This window comes from Erinaceus europaeus, chromosome 15 (genome assembly GCF_950295315.1).
Source record: "Erinaceus europaeus chromosome 15, mEriEur2.1, whole genome shotgun sequence".
NCBI lineage: Eukaryota > Metazoa > Chordata > Mammalia > Eulipotyphla > Erinaceidae > Erinaceus > Erinaceus europaeus.
The window spans coordinates 48899021-48916144 of record NC_080176.1 but is presented as its reverse complement, the minus strand read 5'-3'; the positions used below and the strand labels follow the sequence as shown (position 1 = coordinate 48916144).

Sequence of the window (17124 nt, the reverse complement as noted above, 5' to 3'; positions counted from 1 at the left end):
CATTGACAGATCGATCCATACTCCCAGCCTGCCTCTACAAAGAGATAACTTAATTAGGCCAGTTTAGGCAGAACATTGGGAGTTTGGAATTATCTATTCAGGGTGCCCCAAACATGGAAAGTATCAATAGATGGCATATGTGTTGTGTTTTCCCACATTTTTTTACTTTGTGCCTGGGATTTGGGATACATCATCATGGCATTACAATAGAAAACTCTATAGAGAGATGCTTGATGTACCCTAAGAACATATTCAATAACCAAGATGAGATGCAAGTGATAGAAGCTACTGAATTGTCCTTACCTTTGCATTGTGTCAAGCTAGGACAAGAAAAAAAAAGTAGTTTGTAAGAATTTGAGGGGGTGAGAGGCTGGACAGTAACTACCTATGAAATATCACGAACATATTGTTATCAAAGGCAACGAGGAAAGGCAATACCAGGTACCTGGGTAGGCACTCAATCAACATCAAATATTCATGAGGCTGGGCAATGGTGCACCTGGTTGAATGCACATGTTACCATTCTGAAGGACTTAGGTTCAAGCCTCCAGACCCCACCTACAGGGGGAAATTACACAAGGGTAAAACAGGGCTGAAGGTATCTATCTTTCTCCCTCTCTTTCTACCCTTTCTCCCTCAATTTCTCTCCTATCAAGTAAAAATAAATAAATAAAACACAAATAACATAAAACAATCAACTATTTATGACTATAAAATAAAGAATATCTGAAAATTAAACAAGTTAGGAGAAAAATGAGGCAAGACTATAGGAAAATAAATTGCTATAGAAAAAATACAGTTGGAAAAAGATATTAGATGATTTAGAGGGTAAAAACAATTTATAACTCAAAAGATCACATCGCATAATTAATTACTCAGGAAGAACAATAGAAAAAGAATACTGAAGAAATATGTACAATTGAGAAAATTGCATATGCACAAATGGAGATAAGGAACAAACTAACAATTAAATTTTCATCGAAAGTACTTGAGTACATCCCACTATTGGAATGAATAAATCTCACTATTGGAATGAATATTTTTTCCCCTGTTTTAGCTAAAGGTATCTTAATGTAAGCTGAAACATAATGCAGTGGTTACTACTATTTTGCCCTCTGGGTCCTGTGGTGGTGAATACTCTACTGGCAAAGACTACCCACTATATTCAGAGGTTCCCAGAGCTGATGCTGAGTTCACTAGAGTCAGTCTGGGAGTATTATCCTCACTTCACACGTCACATGGGTCCAGTCATCAGGCTACTGCATTCTGTTTAGAGCCCCTCAGTGATATGAAATGGAGAAAGCATCGTGTAATGAAGACCAATACTCAGGGAAGGATGTATCTTTACATCTGAGCACTTGCAAGGGAGGCACTTACACATTTGAAAGGATACTTGCACATAAAGATTGGTGGGAAGGCGATCTCTTTTTACTGAAGTCACCAGAATAAGCTTTTGCCAGGTGAGGCAAGACATGCAGATGGCCACCAGTACATGAAAAAATGCTCACATTTTTGTGGGTGGTGGTGCCTCTGGTTAAATGCATGTGCTACAATACTCAAGGACTTGGGTTCAAGCCCCTGGGCCCACTTGCAGGGGGAAAGCTTTGTGAGTGGTAAAGCAATGCTGTCGGTGTCTTGTTCTCTCTCCTCTCTATCTCCCTCTGAATTTGTCTCTATCCAATTAATAATAAATGAAATATTTTTTAAAATACTCGCCATTTTATCAAGGAAATACAAATCAATACAATGCTGTGATGTACCTCACACTCATAAGAATAGACTGTTGTCAAAAAGGAAAGAAACAAGAAATGCTGGCAAGGATGTGGAGGGAAAGTGAAACTTACATGCTGTTAGTGGGAATGTAAACTGGTGAGCTTCTGTAGACAGCAGTATGGAGATGCCTTAAAACTAATTTCAAAAGAACAGGTCTACCATTTTAATCAATAACCGATCTGAAGAACATAAATCCAAAAAGATATGTGCACACTTATCTTCACTGCACCACTATTCAAAATAGCCAAAAATTTCCAGTGTCCAAGTAGAGATGAATGAATAAGGAAGCTGTGTTAAATATGTACTAGAGAAGGGAGAGAGAACACATTATTTGAGAATAGAATTTGCATATTTGAAGCCTGAAGTTCGATCTCTGTAACCAGGTTTGCCAGAACTTGGTCTCTCCCTCATAAAAATAAACAAATCTAGGGAGTCGGGCTGTAGCGCAGCGGGTTAAGCGCAGGTGGCGCAAAGCACAAGGACCCGCATAAGGATCCCGGTTAGAACCCCGGCTCCCCACCTGCAGGGGAGTCGCTTCACAGGCGGTGAAGCAGGTCTGAAGGTGTCTATCTTTCTCTCCTCCTCTCTGTCTTCTCCTCCTCTCTCCATTTCTCTCTGTCCTATCCAACAACGACAACAACAATAATAACTACAACAATAAAACAACAAGGGCAACAAAAGGAAATAAATAAATAAAATAAATATTAAAAAAAACTTTAATAAAAATATTTTAAAAAATAAACAAATCTTACAGGACCAATGAAAGAGCTCAACTAGAGGGGCACCTGTGCAATCCAGGTTCAAGATCCCATAACACCATATGGAAGTCCTATCGCACTAGGGAAGCATTAGTGTTATGGTGTCTCTCTTTCTCACTCTTGAACATACACAAAAAGGTGAAATAGGGGCCGGGTGGTGGTGCACCTGGTTGCGGACATGTTACAATGCACAAGGACCTGGGTTCAAGCCCCCAGCCCTCAAGTGGTGAAGCAGAGCTGCAGGTGTATCTCTGTCTCTCATGCTCTCTATCTCCCCTTCCCTCTTGATTTCTGATGGTCTCTATCCAATAAATAAATAAAAATAATAACGAATTAAAAAGATAAAATATTAAATTCTGAGATAGTATAGTGGTTATGCAAATGATTTTCATGCTAGAGGCTCTGAGGTCTCGGGTTTAGTCCCTTCTTCTTCTAGCGTTTGCCCTTCTTCCGTAGCCAGTCAACAGTGTCAGGTTGAGCCTGATGTAAAGTTTCGAGACCTCCTTTGAATTTGGAGAGGTGGCAGTCGTTGACTATGTGGGTCATTGTCTGTAGCCGCAGGGGCAGTTCGGGTCATCTCTGGCTCCCCAGCGATGGAACATAGCGGCGCACCGGCCATGGCCTGCTCGATAGCGATTGAGGAGGGCCCAATCATAACGTGCTAGGTCAAAGCCGGGTTGACGCTTGCAGGGGTCTGTGATGAGGTGTTTGTTCTTGACCTCAGCTGACTGCCAACTCTGTTTCCAAGAGTCTGGAACAGAGAAGTTCAGTGTAGGCATAGGGGACCAGACTGGGTGACGAGACGTCAAGCGTTGGACAGGGTGGGCGAAGATATCCGCGTATATATCCGCGTATATTGGCAGGTCCGGTCGAGCGTAGACGTGGGAAATGAACTTAGATGATGCCGCATCCCGACGAATATCTGGCGGGGTGATGTTGCTAAGAACTGGCAGCCATGGAACCGGGGTGGAACGGATGATTCCAGAAATTATCCTCATGGAGGAATATAATTTGGAATCGACCAAGTGGACATGGGGACTACGGAACCATACTGGGTGGGGCACAGTATTCTGCAGTGGAATAGCATAATGCCAGAGATGATGATCGTAGTGTGGAAGCGCTTGCACCCCATGAGGAGCTTGCCAGTCTTGCAATGATGTTATTCCTCGTGCCCACCAAACAACAAATATGAGCATTTCTTCAGTGAAGAAGAAAAATAATATACAATAAAAAATATTTATTAACTTTTATGAGATAGAGATAAGATCACTCAGCTCTGGCATACAGTGGTGCCAGGAATTGAATCTGAGTCCTCTGAGAGCTTCATGCCCTAATTCTGATCTCTTTTACTCCCCAACTCCAAGTATAGCCTTTTGCAACAGCATGGATATGACTGGAGGGGGTTACATAAATTGAAATAAGACAGAATAAAGACAAATACCAAACTGTCTAACTCATAAGTGGGATTCAGGTAGTAAAACAAAAGAAGAAATAGGTTAAAATATAAATAGACCCTTCACCAGTGTCTTCAGGTCTGAGGCTAGTAAAAGTGGATGGAGGGACATTGTAAACAGAGGTGTGGGGCCAAATGGCCCTTTGTGGAAAGGAGATAGCACCTTAAAGATGAGGCGGGCTAACAGAGATTTTTGAGAGATGTGAAATTGTACTCCTAAAAATAGATAGAATTATAAAATATTTCCTAGAAATACCCCTTGATAAAGTATCAAAATTAAGACTTATAAACCTATCTGGAACAAAGGCAATGAAATTGTGTGTTGTTCACAAGAGAGCAGTAGATTTTTGGAGGACATTAGCCACTTATATTATATGGAAAGACACTTTACCTTCCCATGAATTATGTGTTTATATGTTTCTTTTTTTTATTATTTTTATTTATTTTATTTTATTTATTTATTCCCTTTTGTTGCCCTTGTTGTTTTATTGTTGTAGTTATTATTGTTGTTGTCGTTGTTGGATAGGACAGAGAGAAATGGAGAGAGGAGGGGAAGACAGAGAGGAGGAGAGAAAGATAGACACCTGCAGACATGCTTCACCGCCTGTGAAGCGACTCCCCTGCAGGTGGGGAGCCGGGGTTCAAACCAGGATCCTTATGCCGGTCCTTGGTTTTGCGCCACCTGCGCTTAACCCGCTGCGCTACAGCCCGACTCCCCGTGTTTATATGTTTCTAAACACACGTATTGAAGAGAAAGAAACCCCAAGTCACACATTAGATCCTGTGGTTTGGATTCATCACCTAAACTGTCATACTCTTAGTAATAATGTTCAAAGTATTAAGTGCAAACTCTTTTATTTTATCTGTTACAGGATTTGTGATATTTCCCAAACTGTAGCCTAATAAAAATAAGCAAAGTATGTTTTTTAACGTTGCTTTCAATCTCAACAGTTAGCTATTTCTTTGTACCTATCCATTTCTATATAACTATGCAGCCTGACTTGGAAGTAGATGGCTACTTTCTAAACTGCAGTCTGTTTCACATTTAAGGGAGGCTACAGACTTCACGGCTATCTTTAGATAGCTTTTTTATATATTTGTAATAAACCTTAATGGACCTATTAGCTATTTATGGCCTAGTCTGGAAGACAGTAGCTAAAAGAAGAGAAACCAAGCCATTCAAAAATGTTCTCCATAAAGATGATATAACTGGGAAATTATATGCTATTCACTGGAAAGAGGAAAGGTCTGGAGGTCAGATCCAGGGAGTATACATGTTGAAGATCTAGATGAGAGGAGGAGGGTCCAGGTTAAAAGGAATTACTCCTAGTGTGGGAAACAGGGTCTAAAACATAGTGGTTCTTCTACAGAGTGCAGCTTACGGTCTAGAGAATAATTATGCAGATGAATCATTTTATGTATTTTGACTTGTAATATCTTTCCAGTGGGAGAATGCCTGATTGTGTTGTTTTTGGGGGCTGGCTTCACGGGCGGATAACAGACGACCCAGGACTCATGGTTGAGCTGTAGGCAGTATCTCTTTATTCATGCAGGACGCAGCGCAATCTAAGCCGAGCTAGACTAAAACTAACTAAAAACTACGAACAATCTTGTCCTTATAAATATACTAGCCCAGTAGGGTGGGAACAGGATGCAACGCAGAGAGGGTGGAGAGAAAAGTGACTGGTGAAAATCAGGGTATGATGGGGGGGGGGGGGGGGAGACAGGCAAGAATTCTACCACTGAACCACCAATGCCCTGGAGGGAGGGTGGTGCTTGTTAACAGCGGTTATGTAAATAGAATAGTGTTAAGCAGGGGGGGTTAAACTAATGAAACAGAAGGGGTTTTTATTTTTTTTTTATTTTTTTATTTTTTTTTAAAGTTGAGAAACAAATCTTTATTGTCTAGAAATATATATATATAAAAAACCCACAAAAGACGCGTTATTCTCTCATTTCTCCATCTTCTTCCTCTTCTTCAACCCCTCTGATATAAAGGACATTATTACACCTTATTAAAACTTCACCCAGATGTCCCGACAATGCTCCATCTATGTATTCTTCAGTATTTGCAAGCTGCATATTCATATAGCCATCTACAGATACCAGGTAGCCCTTGTACTCCATTCCCCACTTAAGCTTCACCATTACTGGCTTTCCTGTTAGTCCGTTGAGGAAAGGTTTGGGATTGAGGGGTAAACTCATCGTGCCGGGGGTGAGGCGGGGAAGAACTGCAGGCGAGGGGCCGCCGAGCCGGCGATGGTCTGTCCCGACCCGCGGAGCACCGACAGCAGGCCCCGGCGGCGGAGCTCCCAGAGCCAGAAGGGGTTTTTAGAAGCATACCAACATGATTGTGTAAGGGCATGGAGAAGCTGGTAAGGACTAGTTCTTCATAGACCATGTTAGTGACTCTGGGAGGCTTCTGAAGGATGTAGGACATGATTCAAATGTAATCCAACTTATTATTATTAATTTTATTTTTCTATCACCATCAGTATTATCACTGGGGCTCAGTGTCAACACATGAATCCACCCCTCCCAGAAGCCATTTTTTTTATTCTAATCTTTCTGTTTTATTTGACATGACAGAGAAATTGAGAAGTGGGAGATAGGGAGGGGGAGAGAATGATAGACACTTGCAGACATGCTTCAACCTCATGAAACATTCCCCATGCAGGTGGAGAGCAGAGGCTCAAACCTGGTCCTTGTTTGTGCACTTAACTGACTGTGTCCCTCCAACTCATTTTTTAAAAATATTTATTTATGGGGGTCGGGTGGTGGCGCAGTGGGTTAAGCGCACGTGGCGCAAAGCGCAGGGACCGTGAGGATCCCGGTTCGAGCCCCCAGCTCCCCACCTGCAGGGGAGTCGCTTCATGGCCGGTGAAGCAGGTCTGCAGGTGTCTATCTTTCTCTCCCCCTCTCTCTCTGTCTTCCCCTCCTCTCTCCATTTTCTCTCTGTCCTATCCAACAACAAAGCAACGTCAACAATGGCAATAATAACCGCAACGAGGCTGCAACAACTAGGGCAACAAAAAGGGGAAAAAATGGCCTCCAGGAGCGGTGGATTCATGGTGCAGGCACCGAGCCCAGCAATAACCCTGGAGGGAAAAAAAAATTATTTATTCTGTCCTTATTTCTTAAGGTCCAACTATAAAGGAGATCATTATTTGTCCTCCTCCTCCTCCTTTTTGACTTATTTCACTTAACATGATGTCTTCGAGTTCCTTCCAGGATGAGAACCTCTGTGCAACCTGACATTTGTTGACACCAGATATAATTTTAAAAACATTTATCAGAGTCAATCAGTGAAACACTAGTTGAGCACACACATAACAGTGTGCAAAGACCCAGATTCAAGTTCCCGGTTCCCACTCGCAGGGGGAAATCTTCATGAGTGGTGAAACGGGTCTGCAAGTGTCTCTCTGTCCATTTGCCTCTATCTCCCCTTCCTCTTCTCTGTCTCCATCTCTATCCAATAATAAAGGTGATAACATAAACATTTATTTATTTATGGGAGAGAGGGAGAGACAGAGAGCCAGAGCATTACTCTGGCAAATGTGGTGCTAGAAATTGAACTTGGGATCTCATGCTTGTTAGTCCACTGCTCTAGGAAGTGGATATCCTTGAAGTATATTTTGGAGCAGAATCGAGAAATTGACAATTTGACTCTGTCCTTTACTGTGACGTAAAGCTGGGTGCAGGTGCAGGCTGATAGAATGACAGAGGGATCAAGCACGTCTGAAGAAAGGTTGAACTTGAGATGCCTCTGACATATGATGTGACTCTTAAAAAACCAAATCCCTAAATTGTCACATTGGAAACTGTACACCAAATAAATTATTTATTAAACCACAAAAATTACAGAGAGAGTATGAAACATCATTCACAGGACTCCTCCTCAAGACCAAGGAGATCAAAGAGGTAGAAGATCAATAGAAGGCAAAACTTGTGTGTTTCTAAATAAAAGGTAAAACTGGTCAGGAAAGAAGCTAACTTTTTGTGTCACTCGAATGGGCAAAGGGCTCAGAGATCCCAAGAAATATGAGCTTGGGAGTGTCTGTGAGTCTATTTCAGATGAATATGATGTTTGAAGAAGTATATTTTTATTCATTTATATTTTGGGGAGAGAGAGGGAGAGATGCCTTTATTCTTTTTTATTTGCAAATAGGTGTTTTTTTTAGGTTTTTGAAGACGTAATTAGTTAAGAACGAAAATAAACTGAGTTCAAAGACTAGTATCTTCATAAAAAGAAGAGAGAGGACACAATCAATAAATAAGAATATGACTAAAACATCACAGGGGCCCTTTCTTTCAGTGCTCTTTTAGTAAAAAAAAGATGTGTGATTAGTTGGGAGAGCAGAAAGAGGTCTGTTCCGGGATGGAAGGACATTCCAGAGGGCTGCTCATAAAGCTTACCTAAGGCCAGCAGAGAGTCACAAATTGAAGATGGAGGTAGGAGTTGGAGTGAGGTAGTTTCAAGTGAAAGAATGCCACTGACTAGTGAGGCTCCCAGATGTCAGGAACAAGTCAGAGCTTTCAAGGGAGAGGATGGGAGACGAATTTCTGGTGGTGGGAATTTTGTGGAATTGTACCCCTCTTATCATATGGTCGTATCAATAGTTCTATTTTATAAATAAATTAAAAAAAAGAAATACCACAAAAAAGTTTCTGTTGTTTAAGTCACCAATTTGGTGATAATTTGTTAGGGAATATCTAAGAAATCAATACAAACAGTTCCTTGATGAGGGCACTTCATCCCCCCTCAAGTCTCTCCTCCCTTCCCCCCAAATCAAAGGAGAAAAGAAAATGCTGGTGGATGCAGAAATCGTGGATGCTTCTGTACAGCTGCGCCACAGAATAAGTATTGAGTCAAGGCCCAGGCAGAGCCTGAATGGGTAGTAGGGCTCAGCTCGCTGTCGCTGGAGATGGTGCAGAGCAGCACATGCTAAGTTGTGTGAAGGACAAGGTCAAGGGAATGATGAGTCAAGAAGCAGAACCACTCACTGAAGCTAGGTTTCTGTTTTCTTTTCCATGCCATAGGTGATGGGCTTCCCCCACCCCTGCCTTTTTTTTTTTTTTTTTTTTGGTCAAGTGTTGGCTACTGTGATTCATCTTCTTTCTGTTTTCTGATTATCAACATTTCTCAGGACTCTGAACTCACTGACCAAGACTAGCTGCTGCTTTTGCTCTTTGGAAATTCAGGTTTGTGGGGCGGGGTGCAGGCAATGGGCCATGTAGATAGGAGAGGGCTTCTTCAGCAAGAGAAATCAACTCGCCTGCAGGCTTGCTACCTTGGAATCTCTCGATTTCAGTCAAATCAAATTTGTCCTTTTCTATATTCCAGGTCTTACAGTGCCATTTTCCCTACCAATGTCACCTGGCAGAGGGTGCTTTTAAAGGTGATATTGCCTATTAATGAAACCCTTTATCTCCTCTTCTAACAAGGTCATCTTGTCTCATCCAGTCTACACCCTTAACTCAGTCAATTTAAAACCCTAATAATATGCATAGGCACATTCAGCTAATTAGTCAGCCTGTGCAGATGACAATCATACATTTTAACAGGAACTCCTAAAGATGTAGGGATTCAGTGAGGACAGAAAGTGGCTGGTGTATTTTGGACCTGAGAGGAGTCCCTCTTTGGAGTTTCATCTGTTTTGAATTCAGGGCCCATTATTGCATGTCCTTGAGCAAGATAACTAACACTCGGGGTCTCAAATTCCACCATCTCAAAAATAAGGATAGAATTTGTATCTACTTAATAGAATGGTGGTGAGAATTAAATAAGTAACATCTGTGAAGTGCCTGATGCGAAGACAGGTAGAAAGTAATTGCGGCCTTCGATAGGTTAGAGCAGTTTCTCAACTTTGCCACTATTGACTCATTGGGATAGATGCATTATTTCCTTGAGGGGGCTGTTCTGAGCACTGCAGCACCCTGGTTTCTAGCTACTAGATATTAATAGACCTCCTCACACTGTGCCAATCAAAACTGCCCACAGTCATTTGAAAGCATGTGTCCTGGAAAACATCGCATTTGTACTCTGTCAAAAGTATATCAAAGACACTGGCACCACTAGCTATTACCCTTGTGTCTATGGTCATCCCTTCAACAGTTTAGATACTACTGAAGGAGATTAGATTAAATATTAATTTCACTTACATAATTTAATGAACTACTTCTAAGAAAATTAGCATTTCAGCAGCCCACTTGAAGTCTATGGATGGCCAGTATGGAAATAAAGTCACGCAGCTGAAACTAGTGTTAGTGTAGCTTCAGACTCTCTTGACACACTTGCCCTGGTTACCAAGCAACTACAACTCAAGGAGTTAATAACAGATTAAGCATAGAATCTAGGTGTGAGAATGAAATGGAACTGAGTATTTTGCTGAAAAGATCATCTGGACTAGAACTAAATTGTTCTTTGTTGTCAGGTAGATAAAAATCTGAGGGTCTTCATTTATCTTTTAGGGGTTGTAATATTTCACTGAAACCTCTTCGTGGTTACAGATGAAGACTTTACATACCACTGTTTCAGAGCCTAATGACTAGAAAAATCTCACAGAACACTATGAATGTTCTGTTCATTTTTATGATGACCACTTTAAAAATTTATTTATTTTTCAGACTAGGTGGTAGTGCACCCGGTTAAACTCACATGATGCGAAGGGCAAGGACCAGGTCTTGGTTTGAGCCCCCGGCTCTCCACCTGCAGGGGGGGGTCACTTCAGAAGTAGTGAAGCAGGTCTACACTTTCTCTCCCCCTCTCTGTCTTCCCCTCCCCTCTCAATTTCTCTCTGTGCTATCCAACAACAGCAATAACAACAATAATACAATAATGACAATAATAACAACAAAATGGAAAAAAATTACCTCCAGGAGAAGTGGATTTATAGTGCAGGTACCAAGCCCAGCAGCGATAACCCTGAAGGCAAAAAAAAAAAAAAAAATACCCTGACTTCAAGTAGCTAGGGATGTCCTAATCTGCTTCTTAGGCTCTTTGTTTCCTTGGCTATTGTTAAAGACAACCCAAAAGAGTGGGAATATTTTTATTTTAGGGTACTTTTACCACGGTCCTTGAAAATTTACAAATATTTCTTGCCAAAGGAGAATTCAAAATACTGTGGGGATGTTCCAGGGATTCAGAGGACAATGTGTTTTTCTCACTTGAGGTAGTACATTGGCCATAGATAGCTAAATGAACTGAAGGAGCCAAATATGTAGTTGATGGGAAGAAAGTAACCTTATCTGGAATGTACTGGGTTTTCTCTTCAAATATTACTTTAGTGAGTGCTACTACAATGGAAAGAAATTCATCTTTAGTAGGGGAGTCATATCATACTTTTAGAAGTACTGTACATATTATCAATAGATGGTATAATAAAAAACTAACAATAAAAACAGAAATAATAGAAAAATACAACCACATCATTCATCCACGCAACTAGAATTAGAAGACAAAATACATAAGTATCTGAATCAGAAAGCATGCTACACACACATAAGATTCAATAAGATTTCCAGCCCCCTATTAGCAGAATTGCTTGAAATTGACAGGATAGAGAATAATACTGAACATTTGCTTTGGTGAGTTGAAACTATCAGAGTTACAGTTTAAGACTTTGCTAAAAGAAACTACAACTTTAAGTGAGGTTTTTAAAGTTGCAAAAATCAATTGCTCAGGTGTGTGTGTGTGTGTGTGTGTGTGTGTGTGTGTGTGTGTGATGATGCCCTTTTGAGCATATCCAGGGTCAAGCCCAGGTTTCCATTACAGGGGGATAAATTTCATGAGCACCACCTACAAGTGTCTCTCTTTCTCTCTTGCTCTCTAGCTCCTTCTTCCCTCTCAATTTCTCTTTGTCATATTAAGAAAAAGATAGGGAACAATGGAAGGTGGTGGTGATGGTCACAGGGAGTGGTGATAACCCAGCCCTACTGATAACCCTGGTAACAATTAAAAGAAAGAATGAGAGAGAAAGGAAGAAAAAAGAGAAAGAAAGAAAGAAAGAAAGAAAGAAAGAAAGAAAGAAAGAAAGAAGGAAGGAAGGAAGGAAGGAAGGAAGGAAAGAGAAAGGGAAATGGAAATGGAAAAGAAAAAAACCAATTGATTGTTAGAAAAAAAAAAAAAAGAGGGTTGGATCAGGGAGGAGAGTAGCTCCCAAATATGGGAAGGGTGTGTGGATATTGTTGACTGTAAACCCTGTCGATTTGATGTGGTCTGGGGCTCACTTTCAGCTTGGGGGCCTGTGTGACCTCTGCATCCCTATGGATCTGAGCTCGCATGCTGTGGTCATGAGTAGGAATGTTCCAAGCTGCTCCAATATCAGGACCCATCTTCCTTGGGTGTAGCATAGAGTATGTTGTCCAGCCTCCCTTCAGAGGATAGAACATTCTCTACCATAGATGATAGTAGCATGATGCCAACCAGACATCAATATGTCACCAATGTGTCCTGGAGCTCCGATTCCCCAGAACCCCGCCTCACTAGGGAAAGAGAGAGACAGACTGGGAGTATGGATCAACCTGTCAACGCCCATGTTCAGCAGGGAAGCAATTACAGAAGCCAGACCTTCCACCTTCTGCATCCCACAATGACCTTGGGTCCATAATCCCAGAGGGTTAAAGAATAGGAAAGCTATCAGGGGATGGGATGGGATGGGATACAGAGTTCTAGTGGTGGGAATTGTGTGAAGCTATACCCCTCTAATCCTATGGTTTCGTGTTTCTTTTTATAAATAAATTAAAATGAAATAAAGAAAAAAGAAAGGAAGGAAGGAAGGAAGAAAAGAGAAAGGAAACTGAAAAAAAAAACAATTGATTATTAGATTGCAAGCTAAAGGAATAAACTGTCAGTGGTATGAATTCACTCTAAGCCACATTATACTAAATTTTGCAAATCCATTATAGACATTAGTTTTTATAGAAAATCATCAATCCATTTTTGTGATGATCACTACTTTAAAAAATATTTTATGTCAAATTAAATGACTGAGAGTTTGTACCCATGTGTCAACAATTATAGTATAAACCATCATCCTCCCATGAATTATATTTTTAAAAAAGGAAAAAGGAAAAAAAAAGTCAAGGGTATTGTGCAAACTCTAATGAAATTAAAAAAAATAAAACAATTAATATACAAGTCAGTAAGGTAGGGCATAATCTGGGGATGAAAACAATATTCTTAATTTTTCTTAGAAACCATATATTTACTTTCTTCAAAGATATACTATATAACAGTTTTTATATGCTACTCATTTTTTAAATAGTATTTTTCACTTCAGGAATATTAACAAATTTAGGTAACAATAGTTGACTAAAACCAAGTTATTTAGGTAAGAAAGTTGACCCTAAGCATACATCTTGGTTTTCTTTTTCTTTTCTTTTTTTTTTTTTTAAGTGTTTTTATTTTCTCCGTTGCTGAGGCTTCCTGACCTGGGACACTATGATCTAAATGTTGGCTTCTCTTCTTCCCCTTTCCCTCTCCACCATCATTCAGGTGTCGAAGTTTTAGTTTGATGATATTAAGAGGTAGGTCTTCTGGGAGGTACTTAGCTCAGAGGGTGGGCTGACTAGGAATGGGATTACTGTCCTTCTAGAAGAGGCCTTTCAGAGCTCTCTTTCCCGTTTCCATAGGAGGACCAGGCTAGAAGACCTTTGGGATGAGTCAGGAAGATAGCTTCCACCAGAAAACAGCTATTCTGGTACCTCCATCTCAGACTGTAGAACTATAAGAAATAACATTTCTCTTACTTAGAAGCTGCTCAGTCTCTGATATTTTGTTTTAGTAACCAGGAGGGACCAAGGCAGGAACTTTTAAAAATTTTTTAAAAAATATTTTTATTTACTATTGGATAGAGACATGGAGAGGGGAGGGGGGGGGAAAGAGAGAGAGACAGAGAGAAACCAGCAGCCCTGCTTCACCACTCGTGAAGCTTCTCCCTGCAGGCCAGGGGCTTGAACCCAGGTCCTTGCGCACTATAATGTGTGCACTCAACCAGGTGTGCCACCACCTGGCCCCTAAGGTAGGAACTTCTGTTAGAAAATCTAAAGTAGTCTCTGATGCTATAACCCTATGGTCCTATGATGCAATCTGAAACAAATTGCCTAGAGTATTGGTTGGAATAATTACTATTTATTAATCTAGATATCTTGCACAGAGTCACAAAACATATGTGATATGCAATATATTTTTAAATAACAAATAAACAAAAGATAAGACTCTAGGGACTGTGGAGATTACAAAGTGCTTTACACAACAGACTTTCATGCCTGAGACTCAGGTCCCAGGTTCACTCCCAGCAAACCGGAGATGAGCAGTAGTACTCTGGATCAATATATCTATATTCCTATATGAATGTCTATAGGTAGATATATATATATATTGATAAATGCATATCTATTCAATCTATATGTACACAGATCATTACCTTTTAGGTATAAATATAATCTAAGCATTGTTAAAATTTTTCACAAAAGAAAGAACCCTTTCTCTATGGATACCACTTTTTTCACCTAAAATGAAGATGACTGTTAAGTTTTATCCATATATTATTGTTATATGAATTATATGAATAAAGTTATTATTCTTTTACATGTTATTTGAAAAGTATAAATAAAGGAAACAAAACATAGGCACATATCTCTTTAAAAAGTGCTAACAGTTATATTATGACTAGTGAAAATTTTATTTTGTACCCCAAACAAGCCCTTTTATAATTAGTCATAAATATTTATTTCATAAATATTCTTAAGAAAAAAAAGACAGAATTCTTTTCCTTAAGAATATTCCAGCTCTAGTTGTGACTCTAGATAATGTTTAGCACCAAAACTGTACCAGTCTAAAGTTTTAGACATTATCATTTGCCGGCATATGCTCACACCAAAAAATGAGGATTTTTGCATAAATAGATCTCAGAACCACAAGGTATTATATCTTTTCAACTCTTGTTGAAGAAAAATGGTGCTAATTTTAGCATCAAACTAAAGGCATACTTATTTGCCAATGAAAAGAGGATCTGAAGGCTTATAAATAGCTTAGTCCTCAGGAAATCTTCGAAATGAAAAATTCTATCACTATCTTACATACATATTCTTCTTAGAGGATTAAACTGGAAAACATTTTTACAGAGGCAGTTTCCTGCAGTAGAAAAATACAACTTAACATTCTTGTTCTGACACTTACCAGAAATATGACATTGGAGTTACCTATATCCTTAGAACCTCATTTGTCTTATTTAATATGAAGGAGAATAATAAGTAAAATGTAGGGTTACTGCAAAAATTAAACAAGATAGTGTTCATGGAGCATCTGTCTTGGTGCTTGTCACCAAGTGACACCGATCTTCTCTGCTACTTGGTTTTTCCCCTCATTGAACTCTTGTTTTGCTTGTAATTACTGAACAGAGTGCTATAATTTTCACACAAAAGCATTCAAACATATCTCAAAATATAAACCATACCTGGTTCAATAGAAAGCAGAAGTTACTATGAGGAAATTCAAAGATTACAAAAAAAGCTTTGATATTTGTCCTTGATGAAACTTTCAAAGGGTAGACAGATTACATGAGAAACTGAATTAAAGCAGTGAGCAATTGCATGATACTGTTTTTATTCCTGTTTTGTATAATAGGTGCTGATCTCCTAGACCTGATCCAAAGGATTATATAAATAAAGAGATAGGACTGAAAACAGTTGACCCAGAAGGAGTCACCAATGGATTTCCAGAATTGGTGACAGTGAGGAGCTGTTATGGATCTTACAAGATGACTAAGCTGTTTCAAGGCACCAAATAATTCATGTAATATGGGTGACAGAATTTGAAGAAGGGTGTGGAGGACAGGAGAACCAGCAGGAGCAAAAATAAAGGTGCAATGAACATGTTATAAGAGGTAGGGCATTCCTTTATTAACGAAGACTAGCAAATGTTAGTATTGAGAATCAAGAGTTTTGCTATCCCTTTACAATGATGGCATGCAAAGAAATTTAGGACACAGTTGACAAGACACTCAATACTGGCTTCAAGATAGAAAAGGAAGAGTCCAGGGAGGTCATGCATCCAATTGAGTACACATATTACCATGCACAAGGACCCAGTATCCAGTTACAGAATCCTCGCCTGCAGAGAAAAGCTTCAGGAGAGGTGAAACAGATCCACAGGTCTCTCTCTCTCTTTTTCCTTCCTTTCTTCTTTTCTCTTTCTCTCTCTCTCTACCTTCCTTATTTATTTCTCTCTATCTAATTAGATCATATTGATTGATTACATTCTAAGTGTTGGTGATACATTTTGCTATTTTATGAATTTTTTTTCTAATCTTCATAGCTTTTTATTAGTTAGATAGCTTTTTCAGTTAAGAAACAGGTTCAATAACCTGCTGCTTAAGTCTGAATGAATTGGATTACTGCATTTTTTTAATGTGGTCTCAGGATCAGACTCAGCCTCACACATGTCCTCTACCAAAAGAAGCTTTCCCAGTCATCTGTTTTAAGTAGAGAGGCAGAGACAAAGACACACACACACACACACACACACACACACACACACACACACACACACGTAGTTATAGTTCAAAGCACCATTCTGTCATCCACAGAGGTCTTCTTTTGTCTCTGTTGCTTTCATCAAACGCAGGGTCTGACACATTCAAGACAGCTATACTCTATTGCTGAGCACTGACTTACCACCTTCACCCTACACCCTTAAATTAAGCAAATTGGATAAAGTGGCTATTAGGACTTGAACAAATACTAATTTCAGAGAAAATCATTAGAGTGAAGGTGATGTGATTTTAATAGAAATTAGGTGGGAATTATTTAAAAGAAAAAGAGGCTAAAAACAATGAAAAGAGAGTATTTGTGTTCAAAGAGATTGTTCAGGATTTGGGTAAAACCTCTCAACACAGGCATGTTCTGAAATAACATTACATTTTTAATAATAATAAAACAAACATTGATTTTGGGTTTTCAAGTTGCTTAATGAGACATTAAAGATAGTGGAACATAATCAAGTCCTCAGGCTCTGAAGCCAGGACTGTCTAAATTTGAATTTTTAGCTCAAATTTACTTTATCTCTGATGGGATATTTAACCTCTCTGGGTACTGGGTTTTTGTTTTTTTAACATCTTTGAAAACATAGATATATTA

General features: G+C 39.5%; 2 protein-coding genes across 24 annotated transcripts in view; both read right to left on the bottom strand.

Moving 5' to 3' along the window:
• DTNA (dystrobrevin alpha) overlaps nucleotides 1–17124 on the bottom strand; it is a 431975-nt gene that overhangs the window by 212605 nt on the left and 202246 nt on the right. The gene's annotated exons all lie outside the window — the stretch shown is intronic.
• LOC103111636 (small nuclear ribonucleoprotein F) lies at nucleotides 5868–6320 on the bottom strand. The gene has a single exon (XM_007520951.3). It carries the CDS (start codon nucleotides 6187–6189, stop codon nucleotides 5929–5931), a length of 261 nt encoding a protein of 86 aa, XP_007521013.1. The 5' UTR covers nucleotides 6190–6320; the 3' UTR covers nucleotides 5868–5928.

Bases quoted from the DNA above. Each gene is read 5' to 3' on its own strand.
- LOC103111636 (XM_007520951.3), bottom strand. From the start codon at position 6,189: ATGAGTTTACCCCTCAATCCCAAACCTTTCCTCAACGGACTAACAGGA.